General features: G+C 42.7%; 1 protein-coding gene across 1 annotated transcript; it reads left to right on the forward strand.

Moving 5' to 3' along the window:
- Positions 1-9,403: 9,403 nt before the first annotated feature.
- LOC130424696 (protein-glutamine gamma-glutamyltransferase 5-like) lies at positions 9,404-16,483 on the forward strand. Its single transcript, XM_056750573.1, has 14 exons — positions 9,404-9,561; positions 9,812-9,991; positions 10,954-11,247; positions 11,430-11,548; positions 11,752-11,880; positions 11,975-12,152; positions 12,285-12,420; positions 12,586-12,689; positions 13,016-13,255; positions 13,620-13,655; positions 13,749-13,955; positions 14,560-14,723; positions 14,884-15,020; positions 15,464-16,483. Exons 1-14 carry the CDS (start codon positions 9,555-9,557, stop codon positions 15,612-15,614), a joined length of 2,082 nt encoding a protein of 693 aa, XP_056606551.1. The 5' UTR covers positions 9,404-9,554; the 3' UTR covers positions 15,615-16,483.
- The last annotated feature ends 1,327 nt before the right edge of the window (positions 16,484-17,810 follow it).

Raw genomic sequence — 17,810 nt, forward strand, 5'->3', positions numbered from 1 at the left:
ATTTGCAAAGCCCCAGAGGGTGTTTTATTGACGTGTCAATGTGAAATAGTGTCATAACACAAGCAACAATGGGGAATAGCTCAGGGAAGTCATTTACATTACATTTAGATTTAGGCATTTGGCAGACACGGAGAGAGAGTATAGAAGGACCCTAGGGAAACAATCTCTCCCTCCACATAACTTAAGGCTATGCCATGACTCCACTGCAAGAACAAGAATAAACATGGCATGATAGCGGATTCATGACATAAGCCCCCCCCTTAAATGAATACCTCCGGGCGTTCATCAAGGGGTAGACTAACAAGACAAGACTGACTGGGACAATGACCAAAACCAGACAGACAAGGTAAACATTACAAGGGGCATACAAGCAAGTACAATAAATGGGTTAGGGTGGGACAGTAAAAATAACAAACAAGGGAGGGGGGATGGGGGCAAACCAGAGTACATTTGGGGATGTTCAAAAGGGGTGGGGCTGGGTGGGGAAGAGTCCCTGTCCCCGGCTGGAATGCCGGAACGGACCCCGGCTGGAATGCCGGAAAGGACCCCGGCGGGAATGCCGGACTGGAACCCGGCAGGAAGGCCTGGATTCCGGCTGGATAACTGCCGGCCGGGCGGCGCCGGTTGCTGGACCGGGCTTGGTGCCGGTTGCTGGAGTGGATATTACAGTATAACAATTTTTTTTTTCCAAACTTACAAATATTGATGGAGGTATATAACCCTGAAGAGACATTTCAATATGTTTTGGTACTGTAATATGTAACTGTGACGAGCAAGGCGGGTCAAGAGCCGTGAGGGAATGATGCGTGGCCGGTGACACGAGTGATAATGAGTGTCAGCTGAGCGTTGCACAGGCTCCATATCTTTCACTGTGGTGATCGGAAGTATAAAAGGACGAGCAGCAAAGTTTACGACGAGAGAGGACCGGGCCCGGACATGGGTTAAATTTGTGTTTATGTTCTTGGAGCTGGCAGTCGACCGTGAGGTGGCTGCCAGCCTTTTACTTCATGGGTTATTGTTTGTTTATTTTATTAAAACTTCATTTTAATGCTCTCCTGTTCCTGCCTCCTTCCTTCCCTACTTTGAACTGTATAACAGCAACTTTAACTTTGAGTGCGGAAAAAAGGAAATATCTACTAGAAAAATACAAATACAAACAATTCAGAAATTTAGCATGTAGCAAAAAAATCAGATAAACACTTAACCTTCTGGAGGGCCCATGGGGTCCACGCACCCCAGATGGAAAATCCCTGTCATAAACCACAGCCTATCATACATTTTTTTTAGATTAGATTCAACTTTATTGTCATAGCACATATACAAGTACAGTGTAACGAAATGTAGTTTAGGTCTAACCAGAAGTGCAATTAGCAAGTGCCGGATATACAGTGTGATTAAATACAGAATACAATATTAGGAAATACTAGACAGTGGGCATTTACTATGAAAAAAACTTTACAGAAGGAATGTTCTATGAAAATATGACAGTCGGTATGGACTATAAACAATATATAGGCTATATGATAGCCAACAATGATAGGCATAACCGTGACAGAACCCCCCTCTTAAGGAGCGACATCCTGACGCTCCTCAAGGAGACTCACAGGACAAGACAGACTGGGACATTGACAAGACCAAACAAAATATAGAGAACAAAATCAGGGGCAGACAGGCAAGGATAAACAGGGGATTGGGGTGACTCAATAAAAATAACTAACATGGGAGGGGGGGGAGGGGGAACAACAAAGTTAATGGGGGGATGTCCATTAGGGTTGGGATGGGGGGGAACAAACTCAGACCAGTAGGCCCGGGGGGCTTAACGGGAGAAGTCCTGGACTGGACTCCGGTTGGAAAGCAGGCAGGAAGGCCGACTGACACACCGGACAGGACAACGGACTGGACAACGGCTGCACCGGACTGGACACCGGCTGCACCGGACTGGACAACTGACTGGAGTCAGTTCGTCACCAGGATTGGTTCATGGTAATCGACCTGAAGGATGCGTACTTTCACGTCTCTATTCTCCCTCGACATCAGCCGTTCCTGCCGTTCACGTTCGAGGGATGGGCATACCAGCACAAAGTACTGCCCTTCGGTCTGGCCCTGTCTCCACGGGTTTTCACAAAACTCGTCAAGACCGCCTTAGCTCCCGTCAGAGAGCGAAGCGTGCGTATTCTCAACTATCTCGACGACTGGCTTATCTTGGCACACTCGCGAGATGTGTTGTGTATGCAAAGGGACTTTGTGCTCCGGCACCTAGACCGTTTGGGCCTACGGGTCAACCTAGAGAAGAGCAAGCTCTCCCCAGCGCAGAGCTCCTCTTAACTTGGTATCGAACTAGACTCTGTTCTCATGTCGGCACGTCTCACCAACGAGCGGGCACAGTCATTGCTGAACTGCCTGAGACTGTTCAGGCAGTCTCTGGTAGTTCCACTGAAGCACTTCCAGAAGCTCCCGGGGCATATGGCGTCCCCGGCAGGGGTAATCCCTAACATCACAAGATACCCTTGCAATCCCTCTCGGGTTGATGCACATGCTGCCGCTTCAGCACAGGCTAGAGAGTCGAGTACCAGGGATGTCGTGGCACACCGGCACCAGGAGGTTTACGATCAAGCCTCAGTGCCGGCGCACCCTCACACCTTGGTCACAGCTGACCTTTTCACTAGTGGGAGTCCCGCTCGGGCTGGTCTCGAGGCGCGTCTTGGTTACGACGGATGCCTCCCTGCGAGGTTGGGGTGCGGTGTGCAACGGGCACGCAGTAGCGGGACATCAATTGACAGGGCGGCATGCACTCACGGCAGTTGACACAACTCGCCCGATGCCTCCACATCTGGAGTCAGCAGGTGAGCAAATCCCTACGGGCCACATTTTTCACGGGCGACCTGAACCAGACAGCCTAAATGCTTTCTTGTCAGAGGACGCCCCGCGGAGAGTGGCGACTCCATCCCCGAGCAGTCCTGCTCTTATGGGAGCGGTTTGGGCAGGCACAGGTAGACCTGTTTGCCTGCCAGGACCCCGCCACTAGGCGCCTATACGGTTATAAGTGGTGTCTGTTCTCGTCCTGGTGTTCTTCCCACCGGGAAAACCCACGGAATTGCCCATTTGTGTCTGTACTGGCCTTTTTACAGCAGAGACTAGAGACTAACCTCTCCCCATCCACGTTGAAAGTGTCTGTTGCCGCTATTGCCGCACATCACGACCTCGTGGAGGGTAAGTCTCTGGGTCGGCACGACCTGGTCACCAGGTTCCTCAGGGGCGCGAGAAGGGTGAATCCACCTCGACCACGCTCAATACCCTCTTGGGACCTAATTATAGTCCTTTGGGGCCTTGGTACGGCCCCTTTTCGACCCCTGGAAGACGCTTCTCTTCCTCTTCTGTCGATGAAGACCATGCTCTTGATGTCGCTTTTCTCTATCAAGAGCGTGGGGGACCTCCAGGCATTGCCGTGTCCCAGGGATGCCTAGAAATTGTCCGGCTACTTGCCCAAAGTTCCCACCACTCCCTTCAGGGACCAGGGGAGGAAAACCCAACCTTCAATGTGCTGTGTCCGGTTACGGACATTGCGCCTCTACCTGGACCGCACGCAGGACCTTAGAAGGTCCGAGCAGCTATTTGTCTGTTTTGGGAGACAGCACCAGGGTAGGGCTGTCTCCAAACAGAGACTGGCAAACTGGATCGTGGACGGCATTTCTTTGGCGTACTGATCCCAAGATCGCCCGTGTCCGCTTGCAGTGAGAGCCCACTCCACACGGAGTGTGGCCTCCTCATAGACATTTACCAAGCTGCGGGTTGGGCTACAACCAGCACCTTCGCGAGGTTCTACAACCTCCGAGTAGAAGCAGTGTCAGCCCTGCTTATACAACCTACAGTGTAGGACAGGCATCTGGTCTGGGCGTACACCTGCGATTCGCATGTGATCTCCTTCGGGGGACCATGTCAGTATTCCACATGTTACCTCCAGTACGGCAGGATGTGGTCTCCGTAACACACTCTCTAAGAGGACAGCAGTGTTGTTGCCAGTGCAACGGCTCCGGACGGCGCCTCACTTACAAGGCGAACACCCTGTCCGTGATGACTGTCAGTACAGGCTTCATAGTATGTCCACAACTATTCCACTGGAAGGTTACTTCTCGCTGCAACGCTCACTCGTGACTCGCTAGTCTAGTCGGTGTCCCTAAGCTTGAGGTCGTAATACGGCTCAGCGCTGTGGCGTCTAGAGATATGTCCCCATTCTGTCTCTCAAAAACGTAGAGAGGCCGACTGAAGGGGAACTTCTCGGTTACGTCTGTAACCTTCGTTCCCTGATGGAGGGAACGAGACATTGTGGCTTCATGCCACAACGCTTTGCCGATCCGCTGCAAGGAGCACCTCTCAGGTTCCTCAGCACAAAGGGAGAAGAATGACTGCCGCCATCTTCCTTTTATACCCCATTGCCGATTTAATTTTATCTCGGAATTGATAGGTTCTCAGAATCAAACCCCAGTCTGTCCCTCCAAGGTTACAGACGTAACCGAGACAAACTTTCTTAAGATAAATTACAGAAAGTCCTTTAGAATATTCTTAAGTGCAATTTTCATCAATTTTCCAAGAATAAACGGGCAGGGATTTTCAATGAATATACTTCAAGAGTAACTTGTCCATTTGTTAAACTTTATTTGTGTAACAAGTGTGTAGCTCGAGTCTCCCGTTCTTATATGTGTAATGTTTTACAATAAACGGCATTAACAAGTAGGTTTTTATATGCAAGTATACTTCTTTTGCCATATATTATGGCTTCATCGTATTTGTGTGTACGTAAACATTTTGTAATGTTGTAATTTAGGCTATGTAGGCTATGTAAAAGCGCTGTGGATCATTTAATAATGAAGGCTAAATATGGGTGAAGTATAAGGCAGTTACTGATCAAAATTATATCAATATAGAATAATTCATAATTGGCTAGGAACCACGCACCCAATAAATGTAAAAAAACGTAAATAGCCTGCTAGATTTTACCCGCATCACCTGTATACTCCCATTAGGACACCCCCCCTCCAATTACCCCTATGACACATAGGTCAACTACCACACTTTATCACAATATTTTATATTCAAACAGTCAATAACAGGGGCGTGTTGTTGGAAACGCTGTTTTGTACTCATTTCATTCGCAAGTCACCTGTCTTACAGTGCTGCTTCTTCCTTACGCTCACTGTACAGAATGATGCCAAGATAAGGGTTCCCTGCGCCAGGAAAGAGAGACCTCGCGCTCGCGGGACAGAGCTGGCGACATTTAGTCTCTAGATTTTTTGCTATGTGCTTCTTCTGAATAAAAGCCACTAGAGGGCTAGTAAAAGTGACTTAATTAAAAGACAGACTTCCTTATATAGAAACAAAGTTCTGTGTGCCCACCTCCATGTGCGCGGACCAGAGAAGCGCACAGCAGAATAATTATGGTGTATAAACGCTGTTATGTGAAATTTTCTTCCCGTTGCCTGGGCCCCAAGCGCCTGGGCCTGTGACCATAATGCCCATTGGATAATCCGGCCCTGGCTATGTGAGTGAAGAGTGGCATTGCTTTCAGCCGATAGAAAAATACTGCACTTTTTTTTTTTTTCATTGGGAGGTGGAGACAGACGTTTAGGTGGGCTCAGCCCACCCCTGCCCATGCCGGGAGCCGGCCCTGACTAGTACAGAAATTTTGTCACAATTAAATTCATGAAAGGTCTTGAATTGAGTGACATAGAAATAGGTCAACCTTAATTCAAGATTATTTTTCTTACCAGATTTTTTTGCTTGTTTTTAGTAAACAGATATGAAATATGAGTGAATTTGTGCTTAAAACAAGACTTGTTTTCTTAGGTCAGTTTAATCATCAAGTAAATGATTCTTGATTCAAGAACCTTTAGACATTTTTACTGGAAAACAAGAAAAAGAGACTAAGTAAGAAAGTCATTTTTTTGTAGCGCAGTTTTATGCAGAGGCTCTCTATCTGGAAAAACGAAGCCGCAGCCTGACACAAACTTAGGGGTCCAGATGAAGTCTCCTTCTAGTCCATTCTTATGAGATAGTTCTACCCTTGTAGAGATGGCACGGACAGAAACTGAACAAAAAGAAAAGCAAAACGTTAGAAGGTAGAGTAGAGAAAGAACCAACAGCTATCAGAAGAGACTGTGGTCTCTTTTAAGCTGTTAGGTTATCATATCAGATGTGACTGACTCAATGAGGAGATGGCACCTTTGGAGGGAATGTTGTCGGCCTTTGTTTTCCAACATGTTGTTTTGCATGTGGAAGCTGATTGGATGTTCACTAAGAAACCGTCTTGGTTACGTATGTAACCTCAGTTCCCTGGTGATGGGAACGAGACGTTGTGTCGAGAACGACAGATGGGGTTCGCCCTTGAGAACCAATCAATTCTAACTCAAATGGCCCCCCTGGTGCTGTCTCCCAAAACAGACAAATAGCTGCTCGGACCTTCTAAGGTCCTGCGTGCGGTCCAGGTAGAGGCGCAGGTTGTGTGTTGGCACTCGAGCCATTTTAAATAGTCTGTAACTATTAGATATACAAGTTTAGATTTAGGGTTCATTTGATGTATTCATACTTTAGGGATGATTCACATTTCAATGCCTTGCATGTTTCATATTTTACTACTCCTCTTTGAATTCCCTATATGATGAGCTATGTTACAAAAACATAGCATGCATCATACTATGTCCATAACTAAGTTTAGATATTAAATGCAAACTGACCATCCTTTCAGAGCTATGCAAATGAGGCGCCATGAGAAACAAAGGAACTTTATCTGGCAAACTTATCGCTTTCATGGCATTGGGCCGCAGACCATCTGGGGGCAGGGCAGGTATGCATTTAAAACACCATCACCGATCCACTTCGGAAGTTTATAGCTTTTGGAATCAAGAATTGGAAGGGAAAAGAGAGAGGACGCGGAGGACACTCCAACCGCGCTTGGGGCTCCCCTCTGGGGAGTCCGATTAGGCCATGGAACTTTGGACTCAGAACCTAAACTCAGCGTTTCAACAGCTCTCGAGCTCCCAGGGACTGTGACAGGGGGACCAAGGGGACGGTCTGCTTCACCATTCCCACGGAGGGTGGTTCGATGGCTGGCGGAGCTAACCATGTCGCTGGGTTCCCCGGAGGGAAGGTTTGCTACGCCTCGTTTCCTGCCTGGCGGGACAGCTGCACACACTGTCGGTTTGAGAGTGGTAGCAGCTGTCGTGTGTGTATGACCCTATGCCTCGCCAGGACGTGAGGTCGGGTTTGCCATGCACAGTCCAGTGGAGTGTGCGATCGGCTGCAAGTACACCCAGGGAGAACAGAAAACTCTTTGCAAGTAAGTGGGCACCCGGCCCTTAAAAGGGCCCGGCTTTGGTGACGAGGCAGGAGCCGTCCCGTACCGACCGATCAGAGCCGTAGCTGTGAAGGTCGGGCCCAATGTTTGTTCTCCCTGGTGTCTTCCCGTCAGTGTCACTTCTCACGAGAAGGTTGCTGACGGGGTGGAGGTTTGCCCCTCGACCTCTGCTTCCGGGGTCCGCCTGTGGGGGCACAGGAACTGTTACCGACAACAGGCGTTTCCGACAACACAGCCTGCGAGATGGATGTATCAAGAAAGCAGACTTTCTCTGTGTCACTCTTCTGCACAAGGTAGAGCCGGTGGTGTCTCTCCTGGACCACTACCTTGGACATCGCCCGACCCAGGGCCCGTGCCGCCACCTTGGTCGCCCGTAGAGCGCCGTCGGTGGCAGTTCTGCTTCCTCCTGAGCTTGACCGCTGGGGGTGGAGTTCGGATTCGGAGTCGAGTGCCAGTCTCCCTCCCTGTCAACGAACGCTGCTTCAGACACCTAACGCAGCGATCGTGTACATTCCCCTCTTCGATGAGGGTGCCGCACCCAAGAGAACAGTGGGACATGCCGCGCTGGAGATTGCTCAGTCCTGAAAATGACCTTTTTTTTAAAAAAAAATCTCTAACACCTCTGGAACTGCAAAGACGCCCAGGGGAAGGTCGCTGCAGGTAGGGACGATCCGCTGCTCTACGTCGTAGATCCGGCAATGTAGAAAAAGAATTTGTTGAATTATCTTTTGTTTGTAGTCATGAGCCAAGGCTCTGAAGAACAAAAGGTAAATGAATGCTGCAAATTTGCATGGAGACCGGCATGCAAATTTCATTCCCCAAATTTCAATGGCCTTTTCTATAGTAGTCAGAGTTGATTGATTCTCAAGGGCGAACTCCATCTGTCGTTCTCGATACAACGTCGAGAGACCGACAGAAAGGGAAGTTTGATTAAACTAATATGAAAAGAGTTTCCAAAACACAACAAACATCAACATTAAGGAAATCACAAATGCGCCCGACACCAAACATGATCTACATATTATCTTGGTTAAATGAGTTAATAAAAATCTAATAATTCTAGTAGTTATACACACATCGTTTAAGAGAGACATAACAACAAGAACATCATTTACATTTACATTTATGCATTTGGCAGACGCTTTTATCCAAAGCAGCTTACATTGCTATATCCTATGCATTTTACATCGGTATTTCATCAATACATGGAAAGGTTATAAATGATTACATGTACATTTTCTATATAGATTTATTGATGTACATATATCTATTTAGGATTGTATGTCTGTCCCCAAAGTGAGTAAAGAGAGTTCATCTCCCTACATTCCATTCAGATGTAAAATACTCTTATCTTGATGGTTTGGGTTGCTGTGGTCACCAGAGATCTGGTCCTGCGTCTATTGTTCATGGGACATTGGGGGCAGACCCCCTGGCGACCACCGTGCCGGAGGGGTGTTGTTGTTATTTTTAAGAAATATAACTAGATATTGTATGTCTGATGGGTCTCAGGCAGTACATATCTTTTTCTCTCTTTCTCTCCAACGTCTCTCTGCTGGAAAGTATTTCCATAGATATGTACGAGTATCTCTGCTTAAAGCCTTAGTACCGCAGGTTCTAACATGTCTCTGCTGGAAAGTCTTTATAATATTAACAGGTCCTATAGCTCCTGCCTGACTGTATCCTTCTTTTTATTCTTAAAATCCAGACCTTTTATTTAATGTGAGAAATAAGTCATAGCTCTCTCTTTCTTCTACAGTCTTTCTAATAACTGCAAAATCTCTTCACTGCGTGAGAATGACTTATTTTTGTACAGTGGAGGCCACTGTTGTGTTTGGACTGAGAGATTCATTACAAATATGTAATACAACGCTAGTGGCCGCTGTAATTCATAAACTGTGCCTTTAAAGATGTCAGATTAAAAGTGTGTGTAATATCCTGTATCTGGACATAGTACGTACTACTGTACACACACCCTTAAATGCACAATGCTCCTGTGTGTCGGATTGCGTAATCGTCAAAGGTGTTGGTTGCGTCGACTCTATCATCTGGCAGGTTTTTATTGCGGTTCAACCAGTTTTATGACACTTCAGAAAGGAGGGGTGCGAGAATCTCCTATAAAAAGGGGGAGAATAAACGAAGGATCAGGATCCTTTACAGCTTTACAGATTTACAGCTGAGCAGAAAATTAACAACTCGGTAGAGTCTCATGGATGGTAAGTTTGACATTCATTTTTATATATTAGATTTATTTATTAACAGTTTTCCTATTTAGCAAGCAAGACATTACAGAAACCTGCAAAAAATTGTACTATATAGAAATTAAAAGTGACCTTGTAGTATTTTAAATAATTATTATTAAATTTTTTTACTATACAATTATAATAATAGTTCAATATTTGTAAATAATATATGTTTTGTGGCTAAATTCATAGTTCATGATATGATTTTTTTCGTATTGTGTAGTGTTCAAGCTTAAAAGTGTCGACCTGCAGTCAGCCAAAAACCAGTTCAACCACAAGACCAATGGTCTGAGCTCCAGCACTTTAGTCCTGAGGAGAGGACAGGCCTTTCAGATTTTGTTGAGCTTCGATGGACGGGCATTTGATCCACGCCAGGATAAACTTGTCTTCCAAGTTGTCCTAGGTAATGTTCTGCATCATCCCATATCATGAACGCCTATTGCACTGAAATCCATCAGTTAGGTTGTCACTAATAGTTAGTCAGAATATAATTATGTGTTTATGTCACAGTTTTACACGAAAAAAGAACCCAAGCACAGGCAGCGGTACATGTAATAACAAGAATTTGTTAATAAAAACATAAGACTCACGATAGGGATAAACAGGAACAACACGGAAAATAAACAGAAACAAAACATTTCCCTCGAGGGGGCAAAAGCAGAGGAAACAGGAGAACTAAAATCACTTACAAAATGATAATGACATGATTACATATACATACTGTATCCAAAAGGGGCAAGGTAGTCCAAAAGGTGGTACAAGGTGAACAAGAAAAAGCAACCTCATGCAAACAAAGCAAAACGCAACAGCACTGGACAACAAACACGATATAGGGCATGATATAGGGGAACTGATTAGGAAACTTAACAATGGGCAGGTGTGGGTAATGAGACACAGGCAGGAAGCTAAACGAGGAAATGAGGGGGCAGGGCAAATGACAAGACCGGAGAATGCATGACAATGATCATAAATAAACAATTATCATGCATTTCCACACAAAACTCCAAAACTCCAAGGGAGCACAGGAAATCCAGTTTATATCTCAAGAATCATTCTTGGGTTGGAACTGAAAACAGTTTAATTGCCAGCCCAGATCCTCACCCACAAAGATGCATTCATCAATACTGGATTATTCAGTATTTGAAACCATAATTCTCTCTTTTCCATAATTCTCTTGTTTCTGTTTAGAGGTCAACAGTGACTGCTAATCATGTTTCTGCGTATTTTCCACATTCTTCCTAAAATAATAATACGTCATCAAATTATGTTGATTTTATTTGTTTTATGTACAATATGTGCTAATGGGACCCAACTGTTCTGCTCTCTACCTAAACCAAATGGCCTCTCATAATTTCCACTGTGCAGGTCCGTTAACTGTTGAACTGCCTGTGTCTGGACTGACTGTGTCTGGAATTTCGGCCTCTTGGTCTGGACAGGCTTTCTCTGGGACCGGAGAACAATCTACAATGCAATGGAGTGCCACTCTGGAGCGGGGTATACCCAATCCAAACTCACCCCGCACAATATCAGTCTTGGTGCTCAGCACACCGTCCGCCTCTGTGGGGGTATACAGCCTCAGCCTGAGAGCCGAAACACGCACGAGTGTGAGCACCCACTCGCTCGGTCAGTTCACGCTGCTCTGCAACCCCTGGTGTCAAGGTGAGCCTCACCCCAGATGTGAACAATTGTTCATTATGAATGAATTGTAATTTCTACAATTATAATAAATTATTTTTACACTTAAAAAAAGATCAAAATAACCAAATCATTGTAATTATTATTGTTAATTTGTAATGTGGTCACATGTCAAAAATTTGTTTTTTATATTTTTTCTTGTGCAGGTGATTCAGTGTTTCTGAGCTCTGAGGAGCTGAGAGATGAATATGTAAGGAATGATTTTGGATTGCTCTTTAAAGGTGCACCGAGTAACTGCGTCTCTAGACCGTGGTCTTTTGGTCAGGTGAGCCATGTCTTATTTTGCCAAACAGAGTGAAATATTGCAAGGATTTTACAGGATTAAACGCCTATATTGTACAGTTCAATTCAGACTCTGTCTATATTCCTCACTTCTTACCGGTAAGAGAATAAACAAAATTGAGCCACATGTTGGAAAACATTAAAAGATAAATTGAAATATTTAAATTTTATTTTTTATGGTCACAGTATGAAAGGGGGATATTAGACATCTGTATGAAACTGCTGGAGTTGAGTCCCCAGTGTCTAACCGACAGGAGAAGAGATTTACTGAACCGCAGCAATCCGGTCTATATTGGCAGGGTGATCTCAGCTATGGTGAGCATCTCATCTCTTTTCCTCTCCACTGTTTTACGATCTTCTATTCTTCTCAGTTTTAACTCACTGTTCCTCTCAATTTGTCTTTGAACAGGTGAACTCTCAGGATGATAGAGGTGTGCTGTTAGGAAACTGGTCAGGTGAATACAGAGGTGGCGTTAACCCATCAACATGGTCTGGGAGTGCAGATATCCTCAGGAGATGGTCAGAATCACAATTCAGGCCTGTTAAATATGGGCAGTGCTGGGTGTTTGCTGCTGTCATGTGCACAGGTAAGACAAACATCAGTTTTACCACTGTAGGCTATTTTGCAGTCAGATACGGCCCTGAAAGAAAAACTGTAATGCATGAACAGCATTCTTTCGGTTGGTTTTCAATCGCAATGTGTTTTATTCATCTAACAGTAATGAGGGCCCTTGGCATTCCAACTCGTGTGGTCACCAACTTTAGCTCCGCCCATGACACAAATGGAAACATGGTGATTGAGGAATATTACTCAGAGTTGGGGAAAAAGCTATCTCTCAGTAAGGATAGCATCTGGTGAGTTACATCTGTGAAAAATGACTGATGGCACTGCTTTATAATCACAATAAATGGATAAGGATCTAAATAGTTAATCAGACTAACACTAGTATTTACATTTATGCTTTTGGACCAAATGTTGTTGTCAATCATGTTTTTACTTTGAGGACCAATATTTTTCAGGAACTTCCATCTGTGGGTAGAGTCGTGGATGAAGAGGCCTGATCTGGGTCAAAGGTTTGATGGTTGGCAGGTACTCGACCCCACACCCCAGGAGATTAGCGCAGGTCAGATATAGAAGTCAAGTTGAACCATGAGTTCACTGAGTTTACTTCAGTGTTGTAATGTATTTTCTAGTGAAATTAGACGAATAAAGAACAATTCGAAAATACTTTTTTGTGAATTAGCACAGATAAATTGTTTACAACAAAATTATTAATATGTACTTACAAAGTAAACGGGGTAAATTTGAATTTAAATGGAACTTTAACATAATCATTTTTCAGCAGGGAAATTTTGGGTTCTCCTGTGTGAATAAATCATATTTAGACATTAGGAAATAATTGTTTCAATATTTTTCAAATCAAATGAATCTTTTAATCTTCTGCTGCAGGAATGTACAGATGTGGACCTGCTGCTCTGAGGGCCATTCGTGACAGGAGAGTTGAGGCAGAGTACGACGTACCATTTCTCTATGCTGCAGTGAATGCTGATGTGCATACAATGATTGTGCATGACGGGAAGATTTTGTCATCTGAGACTGACACCAGAAGAGTCGGATCTCTGATCTGCACCAAGTGTCCAGGATCAATGAAAATGTTAAACATCACCTCACAATACAAAACTGAGACAGGTAAGAGAAACAGAAGACAGATAATGGCTTTATATTGAGGACATAATTGCAAAAACAAACACATTTTATCATATGAAAGAACTGTGTTCATGGGTAAGTCACTTCTTACACCACAAAAGTTTTCTAATAAAAGTTCAAACATTCTTAAATTGAAATTAAATTGAGTAAGATCAAGAAAAGAATATTCATTGGCCAATGGGATAAGAATTCAAAATATATTCTTAAAAAAAAAAAAATACACATCTCATTTTTTATCTGCAGTTTTGCTGTAAAATCTGTAAAACTGCAAACATGCTGATTACAAAAATTATTTGACTAGATTGAAATCTGTATGTTTTTTACTAACAATTTAACCTTTTTCTAGCATATAGGCCTAGCTCTGAAGAGACGACAAGAGTCAGTAAGTTCTAGCATTTACAGATTTGAAAAAATCTAAACATGCATAACTTTTTGTCTATTTGCTTTATAACATTTGATATTTTTTTGTATGTAGCTCCTAAGGATGTTTTTGTGTCTCTGAATCTTCTGAAGACTCCTGTAGTCAGACAAAACATTTTATTCAACGTCACTGTCACCAATAATGAGAGCACACACAAAGAGCTTAAAGCGCACGTCAACGCTCAGAATAAAGAGTACAACAGCAATCCCACCAACACCTTCTGGGAGGCTCATTACGACCTGAAGCTCGCTCCTAAAGAAAGTAAGATTTCTACAATAACCTACGTGATGCTTTAACTTTCACTTCTAACTACCGGTCCTGTATACTACAATGGAACCATATTTACTTTAGAAGATACAAGTATGAGAAAGTTCACAATTAAGGACAATCTAATAGTGTGAATTAAATTCACCAAGCTGAACAGAGGTAAACTTTAAGCCGGTGGTGGCGCTAGAGAGACGACGATCCAAAGTTTACTGATCTACTGATGATTGTATTCAGTTACAATTTATTATTAAGTTATTTATTGAACTAAAGAGGAAATTTGAGTACTAAAGGATGGCAAACAAAATGTAAATCGTAAATAAGTGAAATTGATCATTCATATTTTATTATCCAGCAAATCCTTAAAATATGAATCCTGTAAGATGATATAAAAACGAACATATCTTCTGAAATCTGCTTCAGCTTCATTAAACAGTATTAAATAATTTGTGCTGCCAAAAATGTAATTATTTAAGTTTGCAATATCAACATATGCAATATGCATTATCAACATATATAAAAACAAAGCCTGTATGTCCTCCATGCAGACACATCATATATCAGAGTCTGATTATGACTGATTCCTGTTATCTATCACCAGCTAAGACTTTCAAACACGAGATTTTGTCCAGCGATTATGCATCTAAAGAGGTGAGGGAGGATTATCTGGTTAACCTGGCTGTGGTTATAGAGGACATGAAGACTCAGAAGAGAACACTGGCATCTGAAGAGTTTAACCTCATCAGTCCTACTCTCACTATACAGGTATTTCAGCCTGTAATGGACAAACCTACACATAAACTTAACTAGATGGACTAAATAAACAGTCGTGTAACTGCCGTATGATGGAGAGAATACACGTTTATTAGATAAACATGTGACAAGTATCAATATCAATTTTGAAAGATCACTCTCATTCTTCCAGATCGCCAACGAGAACTCTGTCGTAGTTAATACGCAGCAAACTGCCACGGTGACCTTCACGAGCCCCTTCACCGTTCCAGTGAATGGAGAGCTTACGGTTATGGGTTCAGGACTCTTGGAAGAGAAGGTTCAAATCAGGTATATACAGTCTGTTTTTACATTCTTACTTGTTTCAGGGGTTGCAACTTGCTTCAAATACCCGAGAAATGAGAAAAGTGACATCAAATACATCAGCATTTATTTGTTTAGCAGAGAGTTTAATCCAAGCCAGGGACAAATGAGGAAAAATACAAATGCATACTGTGTCACATACATACTATGCTGGCGAACAGGGAGGGGTGACTTACATAAAGACTTGAGATTGATTCACTGGAAAAATACAATAGATTGATCTTTTATTTGTGTTTCATAAACTTTTATTGACTTGACTGGCAGCATTCCTGAGAAACTGTAAATTACACTTTTATTGAAAATGTGTGTGTTCTGTCTGCTTGTGTGCGCACGCTGCTGTTATATGCAAATCACAAACACAGAATTTACAATAAATCATTTTCTAAATGTTGTGTTCTTTTGTCTCTCAGACTCACACTGAAGCCTGGAGAGACCATGAAAAGACCCGTTCAGTTCACTCCAGAGATGACAGGTTCCAAGATGCTCCAGGCTAGTTTAATGTTGACAAACCTGGCCAGTGTCCTCCATGGGTTCAAGTCTATCAATGTCATACAGGCTTGACGGGGGTGAAAGCTTAAAAGATTTGTGGGTCAATATGTATGAACTCAACTAAGCATATTTGAAATCCTTGTTCTGCAGTTTTTCTCGTATTATGTTTATTAAGAACAATTGTTTTAAAGTTGATCATTGATCATTTCATTGCATATACTTTTAAATATACAACCCTTGACACTGGAGGGTAGAAATGATGTGTGTTTCACATAGTTATCTGTCCGTCGGTAGATAAGTCTAGATCTGGGCCAGGAGGGCTTCCGTTCCTGAGGTGCTAGTCCGTGCCTACCTGGTGGCTCGGATGGACGACCCTCACCTTTTCCGGAGCGAGAGGAGATGGTTTATCAGCCGGTCCCACAATTGGTGGAACGGCAGCAGCTCTGAGAGGAGCTGGTCAAAGGCTCCTCTCCCAGCCGCATCAGGTCTCCTCTCATTACCTTGTTTAGCTTTCCGCCTGTGTCTCATTACCAACACCAGCTCATTTCTATCTTCCTTTGTTAGTTCCCTTATGTAATGCCACTCGTGTATTGTCATGTGCGGATCATTGTCGTTTTTCATCCCTGTCGTTTTCATGTCTTGACTTGGATTGCCTTGTTCCTGTTTACTGTGCACCGATTTGTGGATTTTGTCAAGTGGACTTTGTTAATTTTGTCATCTTTCGTTTTGCCCCCTTAGGGGGAAGTTTTTCTTTTGAGTCCTTGTTTAATGTAGTTTTTCGCCCCATCCTGGGTTTGTTTTGTATTTACATATATTAACAGTCTTTTTAGTTTAATACATCTATCTGCATCTGGGTTCTTCCTATCCATTTCCTGACAAAAGTATTCCTTATTTGTAAGTTAAAACATATGATAAATAAATAAATGTAAACCTGAAAGAAATCCTTATGTAAAGTATGGAATTTTTTTTAATATGTTTTCCACTCTTTTCTTTTCCATGGTTCCATGGTAACATTTCCCAACAACAAAGAGGGAGAGAAAACAAAACAAAAATAGACAAGCAATTAAGCAAAATAATCCGTGTATCATTCGTTCTTTTCATATTCAATTGAGATTGCAAAATTGGAAAATTAAAAAACGGTTTGTTATTTCGTTATTCGTTTATAAATGTGATACCAAAAAACAAATAACGGCTCATTTGTCGTAATTTTGATTTAATGATCAGATCAAAAATAGGAAATGAAATAAAGGGGGCACGACCGATTTTGATATTTAATTTGTTCGATTTGCGTGAACCGGAAGTTATCTTCGTGTTTGTGTGTGTGTTGCACTTGGAAGTTTGCCGCAATTGCAAAAAGTTAAAAGAATCCTGAAAAAAAAATCTTGCAGTTATTAACTCAGTATTGTTTTAGTAATTTCGTATCGACATCATGGCCGCACTGGAATCATATGCTGATTTAATTAAAGACTTATTTGAAACTGTCAAAACACATAAAGAGATTTTCACTACGCTGCAGAAGATGGGTCTCCAGCGATGTTCTGCAACAAAATTCTACAATAAAACTATCTGCTTTTTGGCTAGATGTTAGTCACGAATACTGGGTATAACTCCAACGTAGAACGTCTAACGCACCCTCAAAGAAAGTCGAGATATGGCACCCCAAATTGTACGCACTGGCTAAGACCATCAAGAGTATAATAAATTGTATAAGAGCAATGGATCAGAAACAAATTCGAATAAGCTTTATTTTCCAATTGTGCACACACAGACAAGCAATGTGTTGTGGTTTTAGGAGCTCAGAATGAAAAAATACAGTATAGACAAACACAGGAAATGGAAAAAAATAAATATATAGAATAAAAATAAAATACATCAATGATGAAAATAATAAATTTACATAAGAGGTAAGAGGGACAGTTAATTATAGATATGCAAAGTATAACAAAACGGTGTATACTATGCTTTTTACAAATATACACGTAAATTACTTAATAATGCATAAACCGTACTGCATGCTCTGCACTAGAATACTGCACTTTCAAACATGTAGGTACTTTTGGATGTGATTAATATTCATGGTGGAGATAGGCTGCCTAAAAACTGTTCTATCAAAGTAATATATGGTGAGGGGAGTGGGTGATGGATGTTCCATGTGAAGTTCACGGTTATCTCAAGGGGCATTCAGCATGTCATGACTTAGACAGCAAGCAGCAGCCCATCCTCTGTGCACTCTCTCTCTCACACACACACACACGCACACACGCACAC

This window comes from Triplophysa dalaica, chromosome 6, assembly GCF_015846415.1.
Source record: "Triplophysa dalaica isolate WHDGS20190420 chromosome 6, ASM1584641v1, whole genome shotgun sequence".
Classification (NCBI taxonomy): Eukaryota; Metazoa; Chordata; class Actinopteri; order Cypriniformes; family Nemacheilidae; genus Triplophysa; species Triplophysa dalaica.

Coding starts and splice junctions, on each gene's coding strand:
- LOC130424696 (XM_056750573.1), top strand. Junction 11,248..11,429: donor CTGCAACCCCTGGTGTCAAG/GTGAGCCTCACC, acceptor TTTCTTGTGCAG/GTGATTCAGTGTTTCTGAGC. Junction 15,021..15,463: donor GAAGAGAAGGTTCAAATCAG/GTATATACAGTC, acceptor TTTGTCTCTCAG/ACTCACACTGAAGCCTGGAG.